The 24,243-nt window shown below is 33.6% G+C and overlaps 1 protein-coding gene across 4 annotated transcripts in view; it reads left to right on the forward strand.

Moving 5' to 3' along the window:
- FSTL5 (follistatin like 5) overlaps nucleotides 1-22,685 on the forward strand; it is a 761,141-nt gene extending 738,456 nt beyond the window's left edge. For 2 of the 4 annotated variants that reach the window (XM_032332636.1, XM_032332637.1), the window contains exon 15: nucleotides 20,047-22,685. In XM_032332636.1, coding sequence (XP_032188527.1) covers nucleotides 20,047-20,749 — 703 coding nt within the window. In that variant the 3' untranslated portion in view covers nucleotides 20,750-22,685. The remainder of the gene's footprint in view (nucleotides 1-20,046) is intronic. The other 2 variants (XM_032332635.1, XM_032332634.1) reach the window with 1 other exon arrangement.
- The last annotated feature ends 1,558 nt before the right edge of the window (nucleotides 22,686-24,243 follow it).

Genomic DNA, 24,243 nt, shown 5'->3' on the forward strand with positions numbered 1-24,243 from the left:
AAGTGGATATGAATTTTTCACAGCACTATTTGTTGAAGAGACTATCCTACCCAATTGAATAGTCTTAGTATCATTGAAAAAAGTAAATTTAACCACAGAAGTATTGCATAGTTTTTGACTCACAATACTCTTCTATTGGCTACAACTTTATCCTTACTCTTCTATTGGCTACAACTTTATTCACAGTAGTGAATAAAGTATTTAGTACGTTTTGAAATCAGGAAATCTAAGTCTGACATTTTTGTTCTTCTCTTGCAAGGTTAATTGCCTATTTTGGAAACCTTGCAATTTCACATGAATTTTAGGTTTGCCTCTTCCATTCCTGCAAAAAAAAAGGCTACTGGGATTTTGCTGGGGATTACACTGAATCTCTGGATCACTTTGAGGAGTACTGCCATTTTAGCAATATGATGTATTTTAGGCTATATACAAAAATGACTTTCCACTTATTTAATCTTCTATAAAGTCTGTGAGTAATGCTTTGTGGTTTTCAATGTGAAAGTCTTTCAGTGTTGAAACTCTTATTCTTAGGCATTTTATTATTATTATTATGCAATTGTAAATAAAAACAATTAATTCCATTTTCAGATTGTTTATTGCTAGCATATAGAATACAACAGAGTGTTGAATGTTGATCTTGTATCCACAATTTTGCTGAAATTATTAGTATTGATAGTGTGTGTGTGTACGTGAGTGTATTGTTTAGGAATTTTTTACATATAATATCAAGGCATCTTTGAATTAAGATAGTTTTATTTCTTTTCCAATTCGAATGCGTTTCTTTTTTTTAAGACCACCTTATTGTTCTGGCTTGAAAATCCAATATAATGTTGAATAAAAGTGATTAAAGTAGACACCCTTGGGGCATTTGGCTGGCTCCTTAGTTAAGCCTCCAGCTCTTGGTTTTGGCTCAGGTCATGATCTCATGGATAGTGAGATTGAGCCACAGGTTGGACTCCAGGCTCAGTGGGTAGTCTGCTTAAAGATTCTCTCCTTTTGGCCCGCCCAGCTCTTTCTCTCTCTCAAATAAAATAAACCTTTAAAAAGTAGGCATTCTTGTTTTATCCAGGAACTTAGAGGGAAGGTTTTGGTGGCAATTGGCATGATGTTAGCTTTAGGTTTTTCATAAACATCCTTTATCAAATTAAAAAGATTTCTTTTTCTTACTAACTAAGTGTTTTTATTAGGAAAGAGTGTTAGATTTTATGAAGTGTTTTTTTTTTTTCTGTATCAATTTTAATGACCATGACCCCCTTTATTCCATTAAAGTAGACAATTATATTGAATGAGTTTTTCATAACAAACTACCCTTTCAATCTTAAGATTAATTCGCTGGCTCGTGGTATATAATCCTTTTACTATGCTTGTAGATTCGGTTTGGTAGTATTTCATTCAGAATTTTTCCATCTACACTTAAAGAGATACATTGCTTTGTAATTTTCTTCTTTCCCTCCCTCCCTTCCTCCCTTCCTCCCTTCCTTCCTTCCTTCCTTCCTTCCTTCCTTCCTTCCTTCCTTCTTCCTTTCTCTCTCTCTCTCTCTCTCTATTTCTTTCTTTCCTTTCTACTTTCTTCTTTCTTTCATATTTTGACCTCAGTACCTGGGTAATGATGGTCTTTAATATGCAAGGCCTTTTGATATGCCTTGATGATGGAAGAAGTCCACTACTTTTGTGGAAGATCTTTAGGAACACTGGTGTTAATGTTTCCTCAAATATTTAGTAGAATTTACCAAGGAAGCCTTTTGGCCCAGGACTTTTCTTTCTTGGGAGGCTTTTAATTACTGATTCAGTCTCTTCACTAGTTATATGTCTGTTTTGATTTTCTGTTTTTCCTTAAGTGAGTTTTGGAAGCTGGTGTTTTTTAGGAATTTATCCATATTATCTAATTTATCTATGTGATCTAATTTGTTGACCTATAATTGTTCATAGTACCCTTTTTAATTATTTTTAGTTCTGTAAGGTCAGTAGTACCATCCCACTTTCATTATTGATTTAGAATCTGATTATTTTCTTTTTTTCAGTTTACTAAAATATTTGTCACTTTTTATACTTATACTTTTATACTTATACTTATACTTTTCAACATTTTTTGTTAAATATTATTTTGTTGAACAATAAAAATTATTTTCATATTCTCTATATCTTCACCTCTCATTGTCATTTACTTATGTTGGTTTTAGATTTGGTTTGTTCTTTTCCTTTTTAGTTCTTAAAGTGCAAAGTTTGGTGATCATTTTGAAATCTTTATTCTGAAATTAAAAAAAAAAATTGGTAAGATACCAGTAAAAAAGTGCAAGAAAATAACCACTTTTGATACATTTCAGTATCAGTAAACTAGATCATATCTTCTACAATAATTAGTAGGTCTTTAAATTTTTAAAAACTTCCTCAAATTTATTGACTTCTCAATATTTTTTCTTGCTTTTCATACAAAAATAAATTGTGTAAGTTCTGTGAAAACAGCAAGAAAAATTTTCTTCTCATAAAGCTCAAAAACTAGGAAGTTCTATAGAAAGAATTAATAATACTTTTTATGATGTTGAGGTGTTTAGAGGATTCAATATTTTGATTGTCATTTATATTTGTTAATTATTAATACTCCTGGGAAGTACAAATCATGATTTTGATTTTGTACCTAAGATAGCATATTGAATGGTGTAAGTGGGATTTGATTTTACATCACCAGAGGTCGCTAAAGGAGGTATTGACCATTACGAAGCAAATATCAGATTAGGCTCAGTCCAAGAATCTAACATAGAAGGGGGAGTACGCAGTGTACCCAAAACCAAAACAAGGAGAAAAAGGAGGCTAGGAATAGAGCCAAAGAGAGCTCCAAATTCTTTCTTCACAGAAACAAATCTTGCTAAATCTATCACTCTAAAAAAAGGAGTTAAATAATCCATAGATGCTAGGAACACATTCAGAAAAAAACAAACACAATGTGACATTGTTCCCAAATGTATTGCTCAGTTCCTAATATTTTAAGTGGTATAAAGTAAAGCTCAGCGATGTGGATTCTTCAAGGGAAAAGTCAGTGTAAGGGCCAAATAATTATATAATTAGTAATACAAATTGTTCGTGATAATTCAGGCTGTTGTTTAAAACAATAACTTTCATGTGAAATGCTTCTAAAATACATTATTTTGCCCAAAATGTCCTAATTTTTTTTGTTTTTGCTTTTTTTGAAATATTGTGTTATTTTTGCATTGAGTGTGTGTGTGTGCCTGTTTCACTTTCCCTTCTATCAGGCTGTCTTCAGGAATGTTAGCTTTACCCAGCTCCTTTCAGTAACAGCTCCTTTGTGCTTTTTACCTACTCTTAATTGACTGATGTTTATACAGAGATATGAAAAAGTCACTTTTGAAAATCTGATGACTGAAAAGTAAGAGAAAATCAAAGTTATAATAAATTGAAATAAAATCTAGTAAAATTAGAAAAATACATGGCATACATGTCATTATTGAACTCTAAATTAATTGGCATTAGTTAAGTTTTCTAAAAAGGCAACAACCATCCAATTTCCATCCAAGTGAAATATTACCATTTGTTCATTATTATAAACATTCTAGTTATATGTACATTGCCTCCTGCATAGAAATTTCATGACTTAAAACACTGATATTCTTAAAACTAATTTATTCTTGTAGTATTCTGAGAGGTAACTGGCATGATCACCATTGTACAAACAGAAATAAAACCAATGATATTATAGTTTTGGTGCAGACTTATAGGCACACTTTGGTTTTTCTATTCTTACTTTCTTCCTCATAAAACTTCACTACATGTTTTTCTGTAACAACATCGTGCCAATTAAAAGAAGTCATCAGGGAAAGACTACTAAAGTTAGTAAGATTAATTTTTCAAGCAAAATTGATGAAGGAGTTATACAAATTCAACTACTTCAGACTTGTTTTTCTTTACTTTTCTAGTATGTATGCTTGGTTCAATCTCTGAAATAAATATGTCCTTTCAGAGATTTGCAATAAAACCACATTCGATTTTAAATTCTGATATTTGGTCACCAAATTGCATATAATAGACTTAAAACTGGAAAACCTTCCAGTATTACTGAAATTAGAGTTAAGATAATTATCAAAGGTACTATTTTGAATTTAGAAGTTGTAAAAAATATATAGTTATCCCATGTTGAATATAAAAGTAGATTTTCAAAGACAGAGTAGTTTAGAGAAATATAAAAAATAACTTCTAATTAACATTGTGGAATGATGTCTTCAGAGAACACTTTCCTGTTTCCAATTTTTCCATTCAGTTATATTTTGCTGTATCTTCTGTTAAGATCACAACTGCAAGCATTTTCTCCAGACAAACTTTTAGTTTCATTCTAGCATGCAAATTCTTTGTTAAAATTATACATCATAACATCTCCCATTGATCTTCTAATACTCAGCTACTGTGTCATTATTATACTATGAATTTATTGTTCCATTATCTCCTTGTGTGATTCAGTACAGGTATTCTTTGCATTTGCACAATTTTTCATTAAATTTAATGTCAAAGCATACTCTGGTATTTTCAGAATTTGTTTCAGTATGTCTGTATTTCTTTGCAGATTAAGTCTTTACATAGATGAATTTTTAGTGAAGCATGAAGCACAGTCTGTTTATTTATTTATTATTTTAATCCCAGTGTACTTGACATACAGTGTTATATTAGTTTTAAGTGTACACTATAGTGATCCAACAGTTCCATATATTACCCAGCACTCATCAAGATTAGTGTACTCTTTTTTTTTTTTTAAAGATTTTATTTATTTGACAGAGAGAAATCACAAGTGGGACAAGTAGGCAGAGAGGCAGGCAGAGAGAGAGGAAGGGAAGCAGGCTCCCCGCTGAGCAGAGAGCCCGATGTGGAACTCAATCCCAGGACCCTGAGATCATGACCTGAGCTGAAGGCAGTGGCTTAACCCACGTAGTCACCCAGGCGCCCCATGATTAGTGTACTCTTAATCTCCATCACCTATATCACCCATCCCCCACACCCCTCCCCTCTGATAACCTCCGTTGGTTCTCTGTAGTTAAGAATCCATTTTTTGGTTTCTCTCTCTCTCTCTCTTTTTTAATTTGTTCATTTGTTTTGTTTCTTAAATTCCACATACAAATGAAATCATATTATATTTGTCTTTCTCTGACTTTGCTTAACATTACACTCTCTAGATCTGTTCATGTTCTTGCAAATGGCAAGACTTCATTATTTTTTTTATGTCTGAATCATATTCCATTGTACCTATATACCACATCTTCTTTATCCATTCATCTATTGATGGACACTTGGGGTGCTTCCATAGTTTGGTTATTGTAAATAATGCTTCAATAAACATAATAATTCACATAGCTATTCAAATTCATGTTTTTTGTTTTTTTAATATTCTTTGGGTAAATACCCAGTAGTGCAATTATTAAACTGTAGAGTAGTTGTTTTTAACTTTGTGAGGAACCTCCATAATGTCTTCCAAAGTGGCTGCCTCAGTTTGTATTCTTACCAACAGTGTAAGAGGATTCCTTTTTCTCTACATCCTTATCAATACATCTACACATCCTTATTTATACAACTATTCATTGAGATTTTAACCATTCTGACAGGTGTGAGGTGATATTTGACTGTAGTTTTGATTCACACTTCCCTGATAATGACAATTGATGTTGAACATCTTTTCATGCATCTGTTGGCTTTCTGGATGTCTTCCTTGGAGAGATGTTTGTTCATGTTTTCTGCCCATTTTTAATTGGATTATTTGTTTTTTTTGCTGTTGAGTTGTGTAAGTTCTTTATATGTTTCTGATCTTAACCTTTTACCAGATATGTCACTTAGAAATATCTTGTCCTGTTCAATAGGTTGTCGTTTAGTTTTGTTGGTTACTTCCTTTGTTGTACAGATCTTTTTATTTTGATGTAGTCCCCAAAATTTATTTTTGCTTGTGTTTCTCTTGTCTCAAGAGATGTACCTAGAAAGAAGTTGCTATGGCCAATGTCAGATAAATTACTGTTTGTGCTCTCTTCTAGGATTTCTATAGTTTCAGGTCTCACATTTAGGTCTTTAGTGTATTTTGTGTTTATTTCTGTGTATGGTATAAGAAAGTGGTCCAGTTTCATTCTTTTGCATGTAGCTGTCCAGTCTTCCCAAAACCATTTGTTGAAGAGACTGTCTTTTTCCCCATTGAATATTCTTGCCTCTTTTGTTGAAAATTAGTTAACTATATATAATGGTGAGTTTGAGGTCTGTACTTTGTTTAGACACCTAGTAAATGTATATTCAAGAATGAAATAATGAGCAATTATCATGAGGATGTCCTGAGCTTTTTATCTAGACTTCATCAATAATGTTTTATTTCTATTAATATGTAGAAATAAAAAATATATTTTTCATTACAAAAAATCACTATATTCATTTACCAAGGATTGCAAACTTAAGTTTCAGTCTCCAAACTTAACCAAAGTCAAACTTTGGGTGTGTTATCTTCAGTGCATGCATGGCCTTTGTTTATTTTTTTTTAATGGTTTAATCATATCATTCACATAATATTGTGCTCTTTTCATATAAATTTACTGAATAGACATTAATTCTAAATTAGTGTTTTATATTTCCAACATGCGTATTCTATTGTATCATGTCTGCATCACCATTTAATATTCACTTATGTATGGGCTCTTGGGTTGTTTATACATCTTTACTACTATACATAATAATATTATGAATATATTTATACATATAATTTTATTCACATTTATTATTATACTCTCAAGATAGTCAATTGGAAAATGAATTACTGCTAAAAGGGTAGAAATATGTGAAAGAACCTTGATTCTAATTACTAATTATTTTCTATATGCAAGTTACAGTGTTACTAACAAATTTAGTGCCAATTTCATGGAATACTTTAACATTATGTGTTCTTAATTTACTAAATGAACATGATGTATCACTGTTCTAATTTTGTTTAGTAGAAAAATAATGGGACTGCATGTTTTCTGTATTATTTTGATACATACATGCTGTATTAAAACCATAAAGAAGTTAACATAATAATATGTACAAATCTCCTTATAGCAAATCTCCTATAAGTACTCAGCACTTTTCTTTTTAGAAGACTAGACATATTTTGTGTAACTTCCCAGTCCATTTCTTCTAGCAATTATATATAAATGCATTAAATATATAGTATTCTTTTAAATCTGGTATGTACTTCTTTAAACATTTGAGAGATTTTGGAGATACCAGTAGGTCATTACTAATAACCTATCATTTTTATAGCTGCAGTATGAGATTTCATTTGGCAGATGCTTCATAGTGTATTTAAGTATTCCTTTATTGTTTGACATTTAAATTATTTCTAAATTTCCTATTGTAACCAGTGCTGGAGTGAATATCCTTGTGCATGCTACTTTGTGGTCATTTATGAGCATTTATTAAGAGGAGATACTGAGAGGCATCATTACTTCATTAAAGCAGAGTCATATTTTAATTTTAAGAGGTAATATCAAATTATTCTCTAAAAAGCCCAAGGTAACTATGCTTCCACCAGTAGTATGTGAGAGAACATATTTGGTCACATCCTTATCAGTGTTGGGTTTAAACACACTTTGTCACTGTAGATAATGTAGACTGCTAAAAATAAATATCACATTCTTTTTTGTTTTAACTTAATTCACCTAATTCTTTATGAAGTTTTGAAAGTTTGATGTTAAAGGGCCATTAATTCTCCCCTCATGTGAGGAATAGCTATTTGGTGACTATTTTTTCTTTTTAATATTTTGCTTTTTCTGATTTTAGTAATTTCTTATACAGTCAGAATATTGACTTTTTCTGTTATATTTGCTCATTTTATACTTTGCATTAACCATTGTTCATTCGTTTAAAAAATGTAGTCACTTTTACCAAGCTTCACTTCTAGACTTCTAGAATATGGGATCTTGCTTAAAAAGGTATCATCTTCTTCAATATTTAAATATCTGATGCTTTTAATGCTGTTATAATACTGCTGTTTAATACTGATCTGTTGTTATTATTAGTTTATCATAATTTCAACCCTTTCATCTCTCTAGATACTACTTTGTGTAAAAAATGAGTTATATATACATTTTTCTGACACAGCTGGTTATCTCAAAGTATTATATAGCTTATATCTTCTCTACAGATTTCAATAACAATCTTTATTATATTTTTAACTTTCACATATCATATGAGTCTGCTTCTGAAATTTTTATTCTATTCCACCAATATTTTTATGTATTGCTGAAACACCACTGGATCAAGGCCAGTATCAAAATGTGTATTTTATTTTATTTTATTTTTTGAGATGTGTATTTTAAAAATAAGAGCAATGTACTAGGCACTGCAATGAAAAATATGAAGACAAGTAGGTTAGAAATTGCAAAAGGGAGGTAAATTATTCATCTCTAAAAATGCTATAATTGAATATAAGTAACACTAGAATACCAGCTAAAAACCTATTAGGAAAATGGAATAATCCAAATGTTAAGGGTCACAACAACAATATTCATATATTAATAACTTTATAAATAAAAACACACAGAAGATATAATGGAAAAAAGAATCCATTAATATTAACAAGCAAAAGGTAAAATATCTATGAATATATCTAAGAACAAATCAATTTTTCTTGGTAAAGCAATTTGATTATAAGAATCAAATAAGTAAAAATACATACCATATTATTTTTAAAATATTATAACCTGGTTAGTATGTAAATGTAATAAACCCCCTCAAATATATCAGCATTTCAAAATTAGATAAGCTGATTCTAAAATGTGAGATAAAAGTACTAATCATGCTCTAACTTGATAAACTGATTGAAAAGTTTATGGAACATCACACTAACTCAACAATAGCCAATAAATTTTGAGGGAAAAAATTGTTAGGTTCATTCTCCTGGATATTTATACATATTATATAGGTTCAATGAATAAAATAGTGCAACATGTATCTGTGATGAAAGAACTAGAACAACGGACATAGACTAAATGCCAAGTGACATTCCAAGTCAGTAGAAAGTGATGTACTGTCCAATAAAATAGGAGCTAAAAGATATCTATCTTAAGAATAATTTTTAAAAAGGCGGGGGGTGACCTGGGTGTCTTAGTCGGTCAAGTGTCTACCATGAGTTCAGGTCATGATCCCAGGGTCCTGGGATGGAGCCTCGAATCTGGCTCTTGGCTCAGCTGGAACCTGCTTCTCCCTCTCCTTCTATCCTTCCCCCTTTTGTGCTCTCTTGCCTGCTCTCTCTCTCTCTCAAATAAATAAATAAAATATTTTTTAAAAATAGTTAAAAAAAACCAGTTGAACCATTACCTTATATTACCTTATACTAATGAGTATCAATGTCTGTGGGTAGTTCCCTTGCACTCTGACCACGGGCATGTGATTTCTTTATGTCCATGCAACATAAGCAAACATGAGTCAAGCAGAGACTTGACAAAAGCTTTCCCTATTAGAACTTGGCAGTCACCTGTAAAAGAAAGCTTGTGAGCGTCCCTGAGGAGAGAAAACCACATGGAGAGAGGAAGGCTCACCCATCCCAGGCTTCTTTGTTGACTTCAGCCACCAACCAAGCCCCAGTTTAATGAGGCCACATGAGTACACATATTAAGGAAGCTGATTAAGTAAAATATGGCAGATCATACAATTGATTTCTGATGAATGACTATAAGTAGTACAGTAAAAATGCACAGAGCAACATGAATATATCTTTTAAAAATGCAGTGTGAAAGAAAAAAAAGACACAGTATGAGATACATATCATATATACTGTCATTTGTATAAAGGAAAAATGCAAACAAGCAAACAGAAATCCTCCCCCTTCACTTACTCTTGCATACCTGAGAACACACACAAATTAATAAAAGTAAAAAAAAAATTACCAAATCCAGATGTTTTTAAAGATATATTACAAACCCTTACTCTGTTAAGTAACAATTACTCAAGCAGCTTTGCTCTTACCTGAAAAAAAAAAAAAAATTCAGAAGCAATGGGAAAATAATAAAACAACCGCTGGTATTAATCATGTGCGTAACTTTTACCACATGATTTCTAACTTAGTTTTGCTAATTTAACAAAATACCACAGACTGGGTGGTTTAAACAACAGAAGTTTCTTTCTCACAGTTTTAGGGGCTGGGATGTCAGGAATCAGAGTGCCAACATGTTTGGATTCTGGTGAGAGTCCTCTCCCTGGATTAAGGCAGCCTGATTGCTGCCTTAAGCTGTGTCTCTCATGGCAGAGAGAGAGAAAAAGAGAGAGAGAGATCATATCTTCACGTCTCTTCTATCAAGGGCACCAGTTCCATTGAGAAGGGCTCTACCCTCATGACTTAATTCCCTCCCCAAATTTCCACCTCCAAATAACATCACTTTGGGAATTAGACCTTCAACATAAGAATTTGAGGTGTGGGGGAGACGTAATTCAGTCATAGATTCCCACCCCACCCCATAGATTCTCACTCCTAATCACTCAAAATTCATATCTTTCTCACATGAAAAAAAATACATTTATTTTATCCTAGAGTCCCAAAGGTCTTTTTTTTTTTTTTTAAGATTTTTTTTTCTTATTTATTTGACAGAGATCACAAGTAGGCAGGGAAGCAGACAGAGAGAGAGGAAGAAGCAGGCTCCCCGCTGAGCAGAGAGCCCGATGTGGGGCTCAATCCCAGGACTCCGGGATCTTGACCTGAGCCAGGCACCCCCCGAAGGTCTTAACTAGTTCCAGCATCAATTCTAAAGTTGAACATCCAAAATCTTATCTAAATGTCATCTAAAGTGGATATGGGAAAGACTCAGGTCTGATTCACACTGAGGCAAAATTCCTTTCTAGCTGTGATCCTATGAAATCAAATATATTATGTGCTTCCAAAATAAAATGGTGGGGCAGGCAGAAGATAGACATCTTACTCCAAAAGGGAGCAGTAGGAGAGGAAAAAGTAATTATAAGTCCGAAATAAGTCTAAAATCTGGCAAAGCAACCTCGATGAGATTTTAAGGCTTGAGAATAATTATCTGACTTGATGTTCTGATTTCCAGCCCCACTGCAGTTGTGGTCTTGCCCCTACAGCTCTGCATGGTGATGGTTTTATTTCCAAGGCTCTGGGTGATGTCTTGGCCCTTTTCAAACTGAGACAGCAGCCCTAATAATCACTGAATCACCTTAAAATCATGTTTCCTTTATCTTGAAGAAGAATGCACATTCGTATAGATATAGAGCTGTGTGGTCTTATCCTATAAAATTTAAGAAGTCCAGCAGACTTCCCTCAGTCCATTCTGTTTCTGTCTCCTCCAATTCAAACTGGCAGTCCCCCTGCTGGGTGGCTGATTAGTTCTGTGGTTCACAACATGCTAATATCCTTATCAAAGGGCTGGTCTTCTACACTGGTAATGTTCTTTTCTGAGTATGCATTCCCTCCCTTCTTTTATTGGTATTATAGACAGGCTAAGATCTCTCCAAATCTTTATGTTCTGGTTCCTTTTGCGTAACAATTCCTCCTTCTATCTATTTCTTTCTGTTTCCATTTTACTAAAAGCAATCAGGAAGAACCAAATCACTTCATCGACCCTTTGCTTTTAAATCTCAGCTAAACATCCAATTTCATCATTCTCATGTTCTACTTTCCACAAAACACCAGAAATAACACAGTTTAACTAAATCCTCTGTTGCTTTATAGTAAGGATATGTCTTTCCTCCAGTTTCTAATAACATATCCCCCATTGACATCTAAGACCTCATCAGAATGCCCTTTACCAGCCACATTTCTACAATCTGTTTATGATTATTTATGTACTCAGAAGATAAAGACTTCCTCTCCAGCTTTCTCCTTTCATTTCTGAGCTCTCACCAAGATCACTTTTAGTGACCCCAACCCAATAATATTGAGTTTTTCTAACATGCACCTCAAAACGCCTCCAGCCCTTATGCCTTATCTGGATCCAAAGCCTCCTCCACACTTTCAGAAACCTGTTGTAACAGCAACTCATTTCTGGTACCAATGATGTTTTAGTCAGTTCAGGCTGCTTTAACAAAATATCACAGACAGGATGGCTTAAACAACAGAAATGTATTTATTACAGTTCTGGAGGCTAGGAAGTCAGAGATCAGGATGTCAAACTGTTTAGATTGTGGAGAGACCCTTCCTTCTAGTTTGCAGAATGCCATCATCTTACTCTGTCCTCACATGGCAGAGAGAGAGAAAGAGAGAGAGAGAGATCATCTCTCTTATGTCTCTTCTTTTAAGGACACTAATCTAATCCATGAAGGCTCACCTCCATAACCTAATTTCTTTCCAAAGGCCCCACCTCCAAATGCCATTACAGTGGGATTTGAACTTCAACATATGAATCTGTTGGGGGCTTGAGGGGGTGGGGATACAAACATTTAGTACATAGCAATTATTAAAAATATTTTACCAGTAACTAAAGGTAAGAGACATTTTCTGAAACTTTACAGGAAGTAAGAAAATGCTATCATTTTAGGGGGGAAAATAAATCAAGAGTGCTTTCTTGCAGCTTGGAAAGTTACACAATTTTCCTTTATCCATTGTCACGGATCCCATTTAGGAACTAAACATATATGCCACAATCATCACTCCATATAACTCTGTATCTTCACTGGAGTTGAGTTTTTCAAGACTCTTTGGCCAAGGAAATCTGTGGTTGCTATTTTGCATTTCTATTCCCAGGTACACATTCCGCCCTTCTCCACCTTGCTTTCTATCCCAGAAGGCTGGCTAATAGGGTTTCTGGTTGGTTGGGCCAATGAGAAGCCTGACTGGAGATTGCACGAAGAAGGAACATGAGACCAGAGTGTAGAATACCCCCTACCTTCCCACTCTCTATCTCCTCACTCCCCACCATGTGTGCTGTTTTGTAGGTGACCAGCTCTTTCTTTAGATCGCAGGTAACAAAACACCACAAGACACATCTCTCCACATAACTCCCTCCTACCCAGATAGAGCAATGACAACAGCTTCATTGTGACTCTCCACATATTGCTGCACTATCCCTTGTGACCAGTTTCTATTTCACTGTAAACAGTCTCTTTATCATACCCTCCTTGATTTATTCTAATTGAAATTTATTTCTTTCCTTCTGGGATCCAGACTAATATAAACTCTCTCTTCACGTTAAAGCGTAGCTTAACTGAAATGTAAATTAGTAGCTGAAACAGAGATGTAGCTACACCCATCCTTCCTCTCATCTTTGAAGAGGCTCCCTAAACACTTTTTGAAAGTCAGGGCATCCAATTATAAGCACTCCTCTGCTTGACTATAATTACCTTAAGGATAGGAGCCATGTATTTCCTTTCCATTTCCTTCATAAGGTTGTACAAAGTGTGCTGAACATAGCAGCTTGTGAATAATACTGAATTGGGTCACGTGGTATCTGGAACCCAACTCATGACAGACCTAGTTCTTTACTGAATTTTTTTTCACCCATCATTTCTGTTTGCCAGGTATGCAATGGCCACTTTGGTAGGTTTTTGGTTTTTTGTTTGTTTTGTTTTTGTTTTTGTTTTCACAGATTTTGCTCTTGCCTTTGTTTTACCTTCCTTTTGTATTTCCACCTCTGCACTCACAAATTATTTCCCATTCTTCTATTTACTATATCCACTTCTACAATGTCATCCCTGTTCCATTGCCAATTCCTGCATAAAACATGCCCGGATTAGAAAAATGGGTACAATCCATGAGGCTCCTATTTTCAGATTTTCATGTGCTTTTCCAAAACCAGGTCAGAAGAGCAAGCAATCTTATAAAATGCTATCTGAAAACATAGTTGTCAGTTTTCTTTCTTTCTTTCTTTCTTTTTTTTCCCCCTAAGCTCTTAAGTTCTTCAGAAAGAGGTGGAAGAATTCGGTTGTTGAAATATGGTCTGTAGTATATACGGTGTGCACGGAATTCTTAATAAATATATTTTTAAAATTTTTTAATGTCCTGGCCACTAGAATTGATATACCTTTAGGTACTGTATTAATTCTGTTGAGCCATTACACATCCTGCATATACTATAATTAAATTATGCATTTATGTTTCAATTTGGCCTACAGATCCAAACAATATGATACCAGAGAAGGAGGAAAATAGGCAATTTAGTATTCAGAAACACAGTCTACTTTTTAAAGAAAAAATTTCTAAAACTGAAAGTAGGGAAAGTAACATTAAAATCTTTAACATAGAATTTCTATAATATACTTATAAAAGGCAGGTAGGAGGCATCCTGTGGCTTATTTTAGCTTTTCAACCTATGTTTTGAAAACAGAGATCTTCAAAGTAGTATGATCTCTCAAATACATCTAAGCATTAGGTCTATTCAGAAACTGTCCTTGCTCTGGTTGTAAATCTTCACTAAATGTGTCAATTCTATTTCTCTGTGCCTCCCATCTCCCGAATATGAATGTGACCACTGTTTATGAACAGGTATGTTTTACTGAGCTATTTATGTGAAGTTCAGATAAAAACTAAATCCTCTGGTACTTGTGTGGGAACAGCATTCAATCTTTTCTTACAAGGGTCAGTCTGGGATAATAGAAAACAACTAAATATAAAGGAATTCATAAACTAGTGAATGATGGCTCATGTCAGATTTATGCTTTGCGTCCATGAAAACTCTCTTTCAGCTGTAACATAATGGAAGATGTCATTTCAACAGCACATTGCATGTGTGAGTTTATATTTTAATTATGTGGAGAAGAGGCTATAATTTCAGTTTCTTTTCTCTTAAGTATCTCTTACCTTCCAATTGGAAAAACGTGCTAACTATAATCCAGTTAGAAAAACAGGGTCTTAATAATCTTGCTCATTACTATTATGAAACACTAAGTACTAGATCATAAGTTTTAGATGTAGATTTTCACAAGTAAAATCCTATCACAAGTAATTCCTAGGCCTGTTGAAGTATTCTGTCCTGGAATTTCATATTTTCTACTATTAAGATATCAGAAACGTTTTGGAAAATGCTTCTGTTTTAGGTGTGGATTGCAGCAGTGTTTTTTTATTACAGGCTAGAGTGTCTGAGTAATCCCATGTTCAGACACCTTCAATATACAAGGACATAGCTCAGTGGTAGAGCATTTGATGGCACGTACACCCAGTCTTGCATTTACCACTTCCCATTTGTGTCCACTGATATACATAGAAGTGCTTGTTTTAAAATGTAAGGAGGTTTAGAAGATGGGGTATGAGGAAAGAGGTCATGTACGGATGTTCAGGAACACTTCTCAGCTGGTAGTATGGGGGTTGATCTCAGTGGGTAAATACTGAAAGTCGGCAGTAAAGAGAGTTGTTCAGGTGAGAATCTATGAGGACTCTGGGGAAAGACAACACTATATTAAGACTCAAGAGATTAAAAAAAAAATTGTTATTGTGCAAATGTTATGAGATTCTTTCACACCAAACTTTGGAGTATTAACACTGTTGGCACTGATCATGGCAAATTAATATAGGTTATTAATTGCCATTATGGGATTCTTTCAGTAGCATCTCTGAAAGCAGAATCAGGGTAGAATAACATGGTAGATGCTATGGAGTGACAATAACTGGGAAATTGCTCTGAAAGTTTCTCTGTGACCAGACCCATTCAGGAACTGAGCAAGAGATATGGGGAAATCAGTCATTAATCAGATGCAAGGAGTGCACGTGGTCTTGTGGGATGTGGTCTTCGAGGAGCTCCTTAATAGACTCCATAGTATTTCAGCCATGCTTCTCTCTAAATACCTGTTCTTTTCCCCTCTCTGCCAAATAACTTCTTTTACAAATCTCTTGAATTGCCATGATATACTCTGATTGCAATTCTCCATGTCATTAGATATCCATGTCTGTCTCAAAATTTCCTCTTACTCTAAGTGAAAATTCTTGAGCAAGACAGGTATCTATTTCAAATCCCATTCTCTGTGCCGAGGTCAAAATCACCCAGCACACCATGCTCACTGCTTCATGCCCTCAGTGAGAACTGATGCAGCACCTCTAAAGAAGATGGAGTGAGCTAGACTGCCTTCCTTCTTAAAAATGTGAGAGATTTGTAATTGGGTAAAGGGTGTACTAGCCATAGAACCTGTTGTCAGTAGTGAGAGCAAGAATAAAAATGTGGATTTCTATTACAAGTGTGATATCTGCTGAATTTGCAAGGAGAAAAATCCTGCCACATTGGAGTAGCACAATGTGCTTATTTAAAGAAAAAAATAATAATAAAAAAAAAACTGGGAATACTGGCTATACAGAAAAACTGATAATTTGTTTCTGTTCTTCCCATTTATGAATTGTAATAATCTGTAGTCCCATAGGAAATATCATATTGGGTTCATAAGGGGAAAATTATGTTACTTAATGTATAAAGCATAGGCAAGTTCTGTTTATTGATAATGTACGGTTTGCCTGGTAACACACATTTAACTTCTATACTTCAAGCAAGGTAATACTTTTGTCCTTTTTTTTCTAACGAAGGAATTTAAACTCAGGGAGTTCAAGGACTTTACATAAGGTCAGCTACCTATTATATCGAAAAACTGGAACACGAAACTAAATCACCCTGGGTTGAAAATTTTTATTGCTTCCAAAATAAGAAGTTCCCTTGTATGAATCACTTCAGGACCTTGCCTTAAAGTACAAAAGCAGTAATTAAATTGAACTTCTTAAAATCTTTATAATAAATTAGATTGATTACACTTCAGAAAAATAAAATAATTTGTAAATGAAAAACATTGCCCTGATTCTCCTCACCAAGTTCAGCAAAAAATCCACACAATGCAGTTACCAAGGGGGTCACACTTTCCTAGCTTTATTCATTTCCTAGTAAAAGCAGTGATTCCAAGAGTAAGTTTAACTCTCATTTCTTACAGTCTGCAACTTCCTATACATATTCTGACAAATATTAGACAAACTATATTAGGCTTAGTCTGGGGCAGGATTTTATTATACTAAGCAGGCATGGAAGTTGAGAACCTCGTAAATATTAATCATAGACTAATGAACAGTGGGAGATTTTTGAATATCAATCTGTACTAGGGGGAAATTTTGAATTAGAGACATCACTTCCTACCCAATAAATCAGTAGTGAAAAATTGAAGGCATTCTCGTGCATCTGCTTATGTAGCTAGATTTCTAGTCCTAAAGGAGCATGCAGCATGGACGCCAAAATAGATGTGATTTTATCGCCCCACATGGAGGTTTTGCATTTTTAACTGGACCTTCTCTTAAAATTTTAATTACCTTCAAAAGAAGCTGGGTTGTATCACAGAAAACTTGAGTGCATTCTTCAGTATTAGAGTTAAAATAGTTCAAGAGTAGTTAAAGCTTGTCACATTCTTCTTCATTAGCATTCACAAACCATTGCCCAAAGGGACTGAAAGACTCAAGGTTAAAAGAGGAGCTGAAATACCAAAACTTGATTGGCTTCTTGCTTTTATTAAATGTGTATATTACTGCTTTTGTCTCTGGGAACAGGTACAATGCATAACATAAAAGAAAGACAGTATTTTCCATCATTTTTCAAAATCTCATAAATCACACAGATACAATCACATACATACTTCTGTATCCTTAATGATTGTCCATTAATGGAAAAATATCCCTTTACAGTAATCAGAGTAAATTATTTATTAAGACAAGTATGAGAATGGATAGTGATATCTAGGATTTTATGATATTTTTGAGGTTGACAAAAAATCATGGGACGCAGTTTTTGGTTTGAGGGTTTTGTTTTTGTTTTTGTTTTTGTTTTATTCTCTAATATTCAGGTAGTATTTAAAACCTGTGCTAAGCATTATTATTTTAATAGAAACATGTGGAAGTGATTTTTAATAGAACAAATTCTTCTTCATACCATTATAATCAAATGAAAATGTTATCCTAAATAGGTATGATGGGCGTTGTGACACAAACACAGTTATTAAGGACACAGGAAAAGAGAAAGATCGAGGAAATGAGCCAGAAATGGTGAATGTCATTCTGAAATACACCAGAAATATTATTTTCAAAGTGATTACTTTATTCCATCTCCTGTAAATAGAAAAAGCAATAATCACTAAGTTAAATGATAGTATAGTAAGATGCTATAATTAAACATTGATCACTAAGTTTTCTGTTTTTATTACTAAAATTCCCAGAGTCATTGAGAGCAGGGAGAGTTACGTTGATCTGATATATTCCCAGTGCCTCATATTCAGTAGTTGTTCTATAAAAATTTTTTTAAAAAATTTAAAGGAGTAAGTGTACATGGTAGTTTTTCTTTTGTATGGATGTTGTAATCTCTCTAAAGACAACAGATAGTTTTTTCACAAATGTTTAAATTAGCTAAAATTGTAATATGGAGTTTCCCAACTATATGTAATATAATAACATAGAAGTGGTTACATCTTTACATCTATTTCAGTAAAATTTCTACGGATGCACTTGTCGCCTTCCACAATTACAGCACAAAGACTGATTTTTTGAGAACATTCATCTTATCCTTTCTATAATATTGAAGATGCGTTTATTTGAGGGGCTTGCCATATGCTTATATTTGAAATTTTAAGGAGTTGTTACCCTGAGTTCATTATATTTATGTATTATGTGTAGAAGTGGTTATTTTTACATAAATAAAATTTTGTGTGAGGATTAGCATATCAAAAATGAATTGCACAGGTGAAAATAATTACCTTTAGAGTTTCTGTTTTACTGTACCACAAGTCATCTTATGTTTAATTTTTTTTTCATTTATGAGCACTTTCATTATAACAATAGACCCCCCCCATTTTTTTATGGAGTCTTTAAAAATACTAGTATGTGTTTTCATTGATATTATTAAGGGAAACAAAAGTACGTGTCCTTCAAAATTTTATTGGCCAGTATCCATTTTGGATATAATTTTCTATACTACTTTCCATCTCATTTTATCTTATTTAACTTATTTTTTCTAAGAACCCACTGGTGTTATAGGTCATAGTTACAAAATATATTTATATTTGTCACAGGGACTTAAAATAATTTGCAGCTAGAATTCAGGACAAATGCTTTGAAAAGCACAGAAATAATTAAAGAGACTATCAAAACAAATAAGAAATATTTATTTTTAAGTAACTTTAACAGAAAAATCATAAATCGTTAAGGTTCATTGTTGTTCAATATATGATAACAAATATAATGCAAGTATATTACTAAAAATGATAATATAAGTATAGCAAGGTTGAAAAATGTAACCTGTATTTAAAACTTAAAATAAAAGAGTGTTAAAATCATAAAAGTAATCAAGGCAATCTTAAAATCTAACAAATAGAAGTTTAATAGTTCTGGGGGCGCCTGGGTGGCTCAGTGGGTTAAGCTGCTGCCTTCGGCTCAGGTCATGATCTCCGGGTCCTGGGATCGAGTCCCGCATCGGGCTCTCTGCTCAGCAGGGAGCCTGCTTCCCTCTCTCTCTCTCTGCCTGCCTCTCTGTCTACTTGTGATCTCTCTCTGTCAAATAAATAAATAAAATCTTAAAAAAAAAGAAGTTTAATAGTTCTATACCAAAAACAACAACAACAACAAAAACAAAACAAAAAAACCCTCAGAAAATGAGAAAGATGTGGATAATTGTCTAAGTAATAATGAGTGTCAGACTTTTCAGATGGTCTTTGGACAAAATAAGAAGTAAATGAAGCGAGTATAATAGATATATATTCAAGTCTTTTATTGTTGTTGACTTTAATAGCAGTAAACCAATCTTATTCAATATCAGAAGGATTAGAGACTCACAAAATAATGTTTACCTTTTTATGTATGGTAAAAGTAAAATCTGTTGTTCCAATTAACTTGATATATTGCTTTTAATTATTTTGTTTTCTACACCATGAGTTACAATTGTTTGGCTATAATGAATAAATGACTTAGAGAAAGGAGGTGAAAGGAACACAATTTAAAGTTTAATTCTAACACGATGGTGACACAAATTGCTGCATAGCCTGACAATTAATGCCTAGACTAGTGATGACCCTTTCTACCTGCCCACATTGCATATTTATACGGGAACCACTCTGTAGTTTTCTGTCTAACTTTGGTTTTCGTCTTTTCAGGTTTGGATTTATTCTTCATAAAGATGAAGCTGCACTACAAAAAATTGATCTTGAAACCATGTCATACATCAAGACAATTAACTTGATGGACTATAAGTGCATTCCTCAGTCATTGGCGTATACACATTTGGGAGGATACTACTTTATTGGCTGCAAACCTGACAGCACTGGGGCAATACCACCACAGCTTATGGTGGATGGTGTAACCGACTCAGTCATTGGATTCAATAGTGATGTGACAGGCACTCCCTATGTCTCTCCAGATGGGCACTATCTTGTCAGCATTAATGATGTGAAAGGTCTTGTAAGGGTCCAGTACATTACCATCAGAGGAGAAATACAAGAGGCTTTTGATATTCACACAAATCTGCACATATCTGATCTGGCATTTCAGCCATCCTTTACTGAAGCCCACCAATACAACATTTATGGTAGTTCAAGCACACAGACTGATGTGCTCTTTGTTGAGCTCTCCTCTGGGAAGGTTAAGATGATAAAGAGTCTTAAGGAACCACTCAAGGCAGAAGAATGGCCTTGGAACCAGAAGAACAGGCAAATCCAGGACAGTGGCTTATTTGGTCAATACCTGATGACACCTTCCAAGGACTCTCTTTTTATACTAGATGGACGACTCAATAAGTTAAACTGTGAGATTACTGAAGTTGAGAAAGGAAATACAGTCATTTGGGTTGGAGATGCCTAGGAGCCCTGTTAGATAACTATTGAATAAAGAGTTTTCCAGTGCATTGCACTTAATCCATTGTTTAAATTTACAGCTTAACTTTACAAGATGATACCCTAGTCAAGCATAAGTTACTTGGTTGGCCAAATAAAATAGATTTTTTTTTTTTTGCAAAGATACACACAATTAGTACTATTGGTTGATTAGAAATACTTAAAACACATTAAGAACTACATCAATCACAGGAATCAAATCTACAATAACATTTTAAGCTAATAAAATAGAAATTTAAATACATAAAAATAACTGCAGGGAATTTCAGATGACTTTAAGCACTATTTCATTTTGGGGGTGGCTTATCTCTTATTCTTTCCTTTGTCTTTTGGTATGTTTAAACTAGAAATAAAAAGGTATTGTGGAACCTTAAAATTCTTACTTCAAAATATTCTGTCCCATCCACTGTTTATAATCTTTTGTGCCTTGAAGGGAATGTCACAAGAGGAAAAGATAGGTTAAATGCTGCATTCCGAACACCCCCATAACTATAAATCTTTTGTCATTAAAAGAGAAAAGTTTAACATTTATTGCACTAAATCCTGTCTTTGACACTATTTTAAACCTCAGCAAAATATCATTTGAAGGCATAAGTTGGCCTTAGGTTGTATACAGGTAACAAACTCTATTTGATACTTAACTGTATGGTCTGCAGCATGCTATGGAAAATGGGGAGGAAGGGAGGAAAAATAATTCTGTAAAAATGTTTGCAATGTATTCTCTACTCATTTTGCTTTTAATCATTGGAGTACACTGTATTTTAATGCAAGTTTGTCTCAGATGTCAACTGCTTACAAATGTTTATTATTAGCAGAATATGTTTCTTTCTTTTCCTCTAGTCCAGTGTTGAAACAGCAGGAACTTTCAGTTTTAAAAAAGAAGTATCATTTGTGTCTGCTGAAAGTAAACCACATATAGGGAAATTAACACCAGGGAGAAAATACTAGCTAGAGAATTGATAAAAAATCCTTTAGTGGTTTAGGAGAATTAGTAGCGGAAATTGAGAGTAAGGGATAACTCCACAGTGGTGAGTAAAGAGATAATTTACTCTTGCATTGGCAATTTAAACATAACACATGAAGGAACTTCATTTCTTAAGAATCTTCCTAAATGAGTTCTGCTCAACTCCTGAATAATCCTTAAATGACCCTCTCATTAACTGCGCATATAGATTGAAACCTAACTAATTCTCTTATTTGAGACACTATATAGAAATAAAAATGATTGCTTCTTCTTCTTTTTTTTTTTTTTTTGAAGGGCAAATAAAAGGCTAGCAGAACTGAATTAAAACTAGAGAGTTGGTTTATTGAAATAAGCAGATAATTATCTTGGCTTAAAGTAATAGCTTACATGTTTGGAGAATCTTTTTACTTTTTTTTTTTTTTAATTGTTGCTAAAAATGCTAATGGGTTGTTGAAATGACCTCCGTTTACTGAAGGTAATCCAATAAGGTCTTTTTTAAATACAAATTTTACTCAAATTTAAATTGTATAAAACTGCTTAGAAACCTGAAATTTTATAGTGTGTGTAATATCTTATGTATATATAGCATCCTGAGCTGTGTGATACAGTAGATTTCTTCTTAGCTTAAGAAAACATTATGAGAGGTAGATTTAATAAACTACCAGCTTATGTTTCTACTTACCTGCTTTCCTTTTTAGCAATTTTCTCCCTTGTGAACATGAACCATATAAAGTGTCTAATGATTTAATATAAGTCCATCTCATACATTCTTCTTTGGTAGCTTATACCATGTGGATGCTCTGTCTGTAGACATTGCTTGATAAAAAGAGAATAAACCTCTTAAATTTTAACCCTTGAGAGTCCAATGTTTTAATGTGCATATTGATATTTTGTTTTGTTTCCCAGTGCTTCCAACATAGTCTGGTGTTCTGCATTATTTTTAAAGTTGATTTGATGGGGTAGAGGGCAAGTAAAGTGAGATCAATCAAGGAAAGGCATTTGTTTTGTCTTTTTATATAAAATATAAATTGTGTTGCAAATAATGATCTCATCAAAAATGTAGGTATGTGTAAAAACTGAAGAAAAAAACAGGATAGGGGCATCTGGTTGGCTCAGTTGGTTGAGGATCTGACCAGCTCAGGTCATGATCTCAGGGCCCTGGGTTTGAGCCCAGCATAGGGCTCCATATCCACGGGGAGTCTTCTTTCTCTCTCCCTCTGCCCCTTTCTCTTCCTCTCCCTTACTTGTACTCTTTCTCCCTCTCTCTCTGTCTTAAATAAATAAAATCTTAAAAAAAAAAAAAAAGGAAAAACCAGGATAAAATTATGAGGTGACTGCAAACAAACAAACAAAAACAAAACTCTAACATCAAATAGTAGATTTGTAATAAGCAGGGGCAAAGTGAAGCAATAGCGATTCAGGGCATGGGAATGAGAAAGGTGAGAAATCGAGAATGAAAATAGATGTGAGAGTCCTTGAGGGAGAACTTCGACCTTGACCAAGAAGAAATAAAAGTTTTATGTAAAGGAGGTGATATAGATAAGGCAAGAAAATAGGTTACGATACGATTATGGAGGGAAGGAGGTGAAGAATGCAAAAAGTACATAAATAAATAAATAAATAGATAGATAGATAAAAAAAGGATTTGGATAGAATCCAGGTAATAAGGACTCAGTGATTTTTAAAAAGAGAAATGGCAGTGGAAACAACACTTTTAAAGTGTATTATTTTGAAATAGAATGAAGATTTGAAGAAAAGGGAAATTGGGGGCAGAGCCACTGCAACAAGGTGAGTTTATGGTTTTTAATACAATTAAATTGAAAGTATATATTATGAACCAAGGCATATTAAGGAACCAGACGTCAAACGCAACTGAATAAGTATTAGACATAATAAAAAGAGACAAACATGAGCAGTCTCATATATGACATCATTGATAAACACAGGAAAGAGAAACAGATTGGGGTCAGAGAATAAGGATTTTAGATAATATTTTAAGTGAAAATATTAGACAATGGAATATATTCCCAAAGAAGTGCCATCACGCATAACAAACCAACTGTATTCTGTCTAATTATATCTATGAAAAGTTGAAACACTTTTTAAAAAATGCAATGTAGATCTTATCACCTTTCAGATCCTCACCCAAAAATTCTTCACAGGGTTTTCTTTTGAGAAATAAGTTAGTTTGCCTGGATTTTACATTTGTTAGTGAAGATTTTCTAGGATGAAACAGTATGTTTAGTCATATCTGACAATTTATCATATTATGTAAATTTTAAAGTGAGAAAAATTTTAAGAATACTGCTATGATCGAAATCAATACAAGATGAAAATGGACGACCCAACATTACAACCTTAAAAAGTCACCAGGGTTACTTCTAATATCACTTGTTCATATATCTACCATTTATGTGTTCCTGTATGAATGGAAATAGAGAACAAAAGCAGCACCTTATCAAAAGCCTATCTTTACTTTCTTTCCAAAAACACACTAA

This window comes from Mustela erminea, chromosome 2 (genome assembly GCF_009829155.1).
Source record: "Mustela erminea isolate mMusErm1 chromosome 2, mMusErm1.Pri, whole genome shotgun sequence".
In the NCBI taxonomy this organism is placed as follows: domain Eukaryota; kingdom Metazoa; phylum Chordata; class Mammalia; order Carnivora; family Mustelidae; genus Mustela; species Mustela erminea.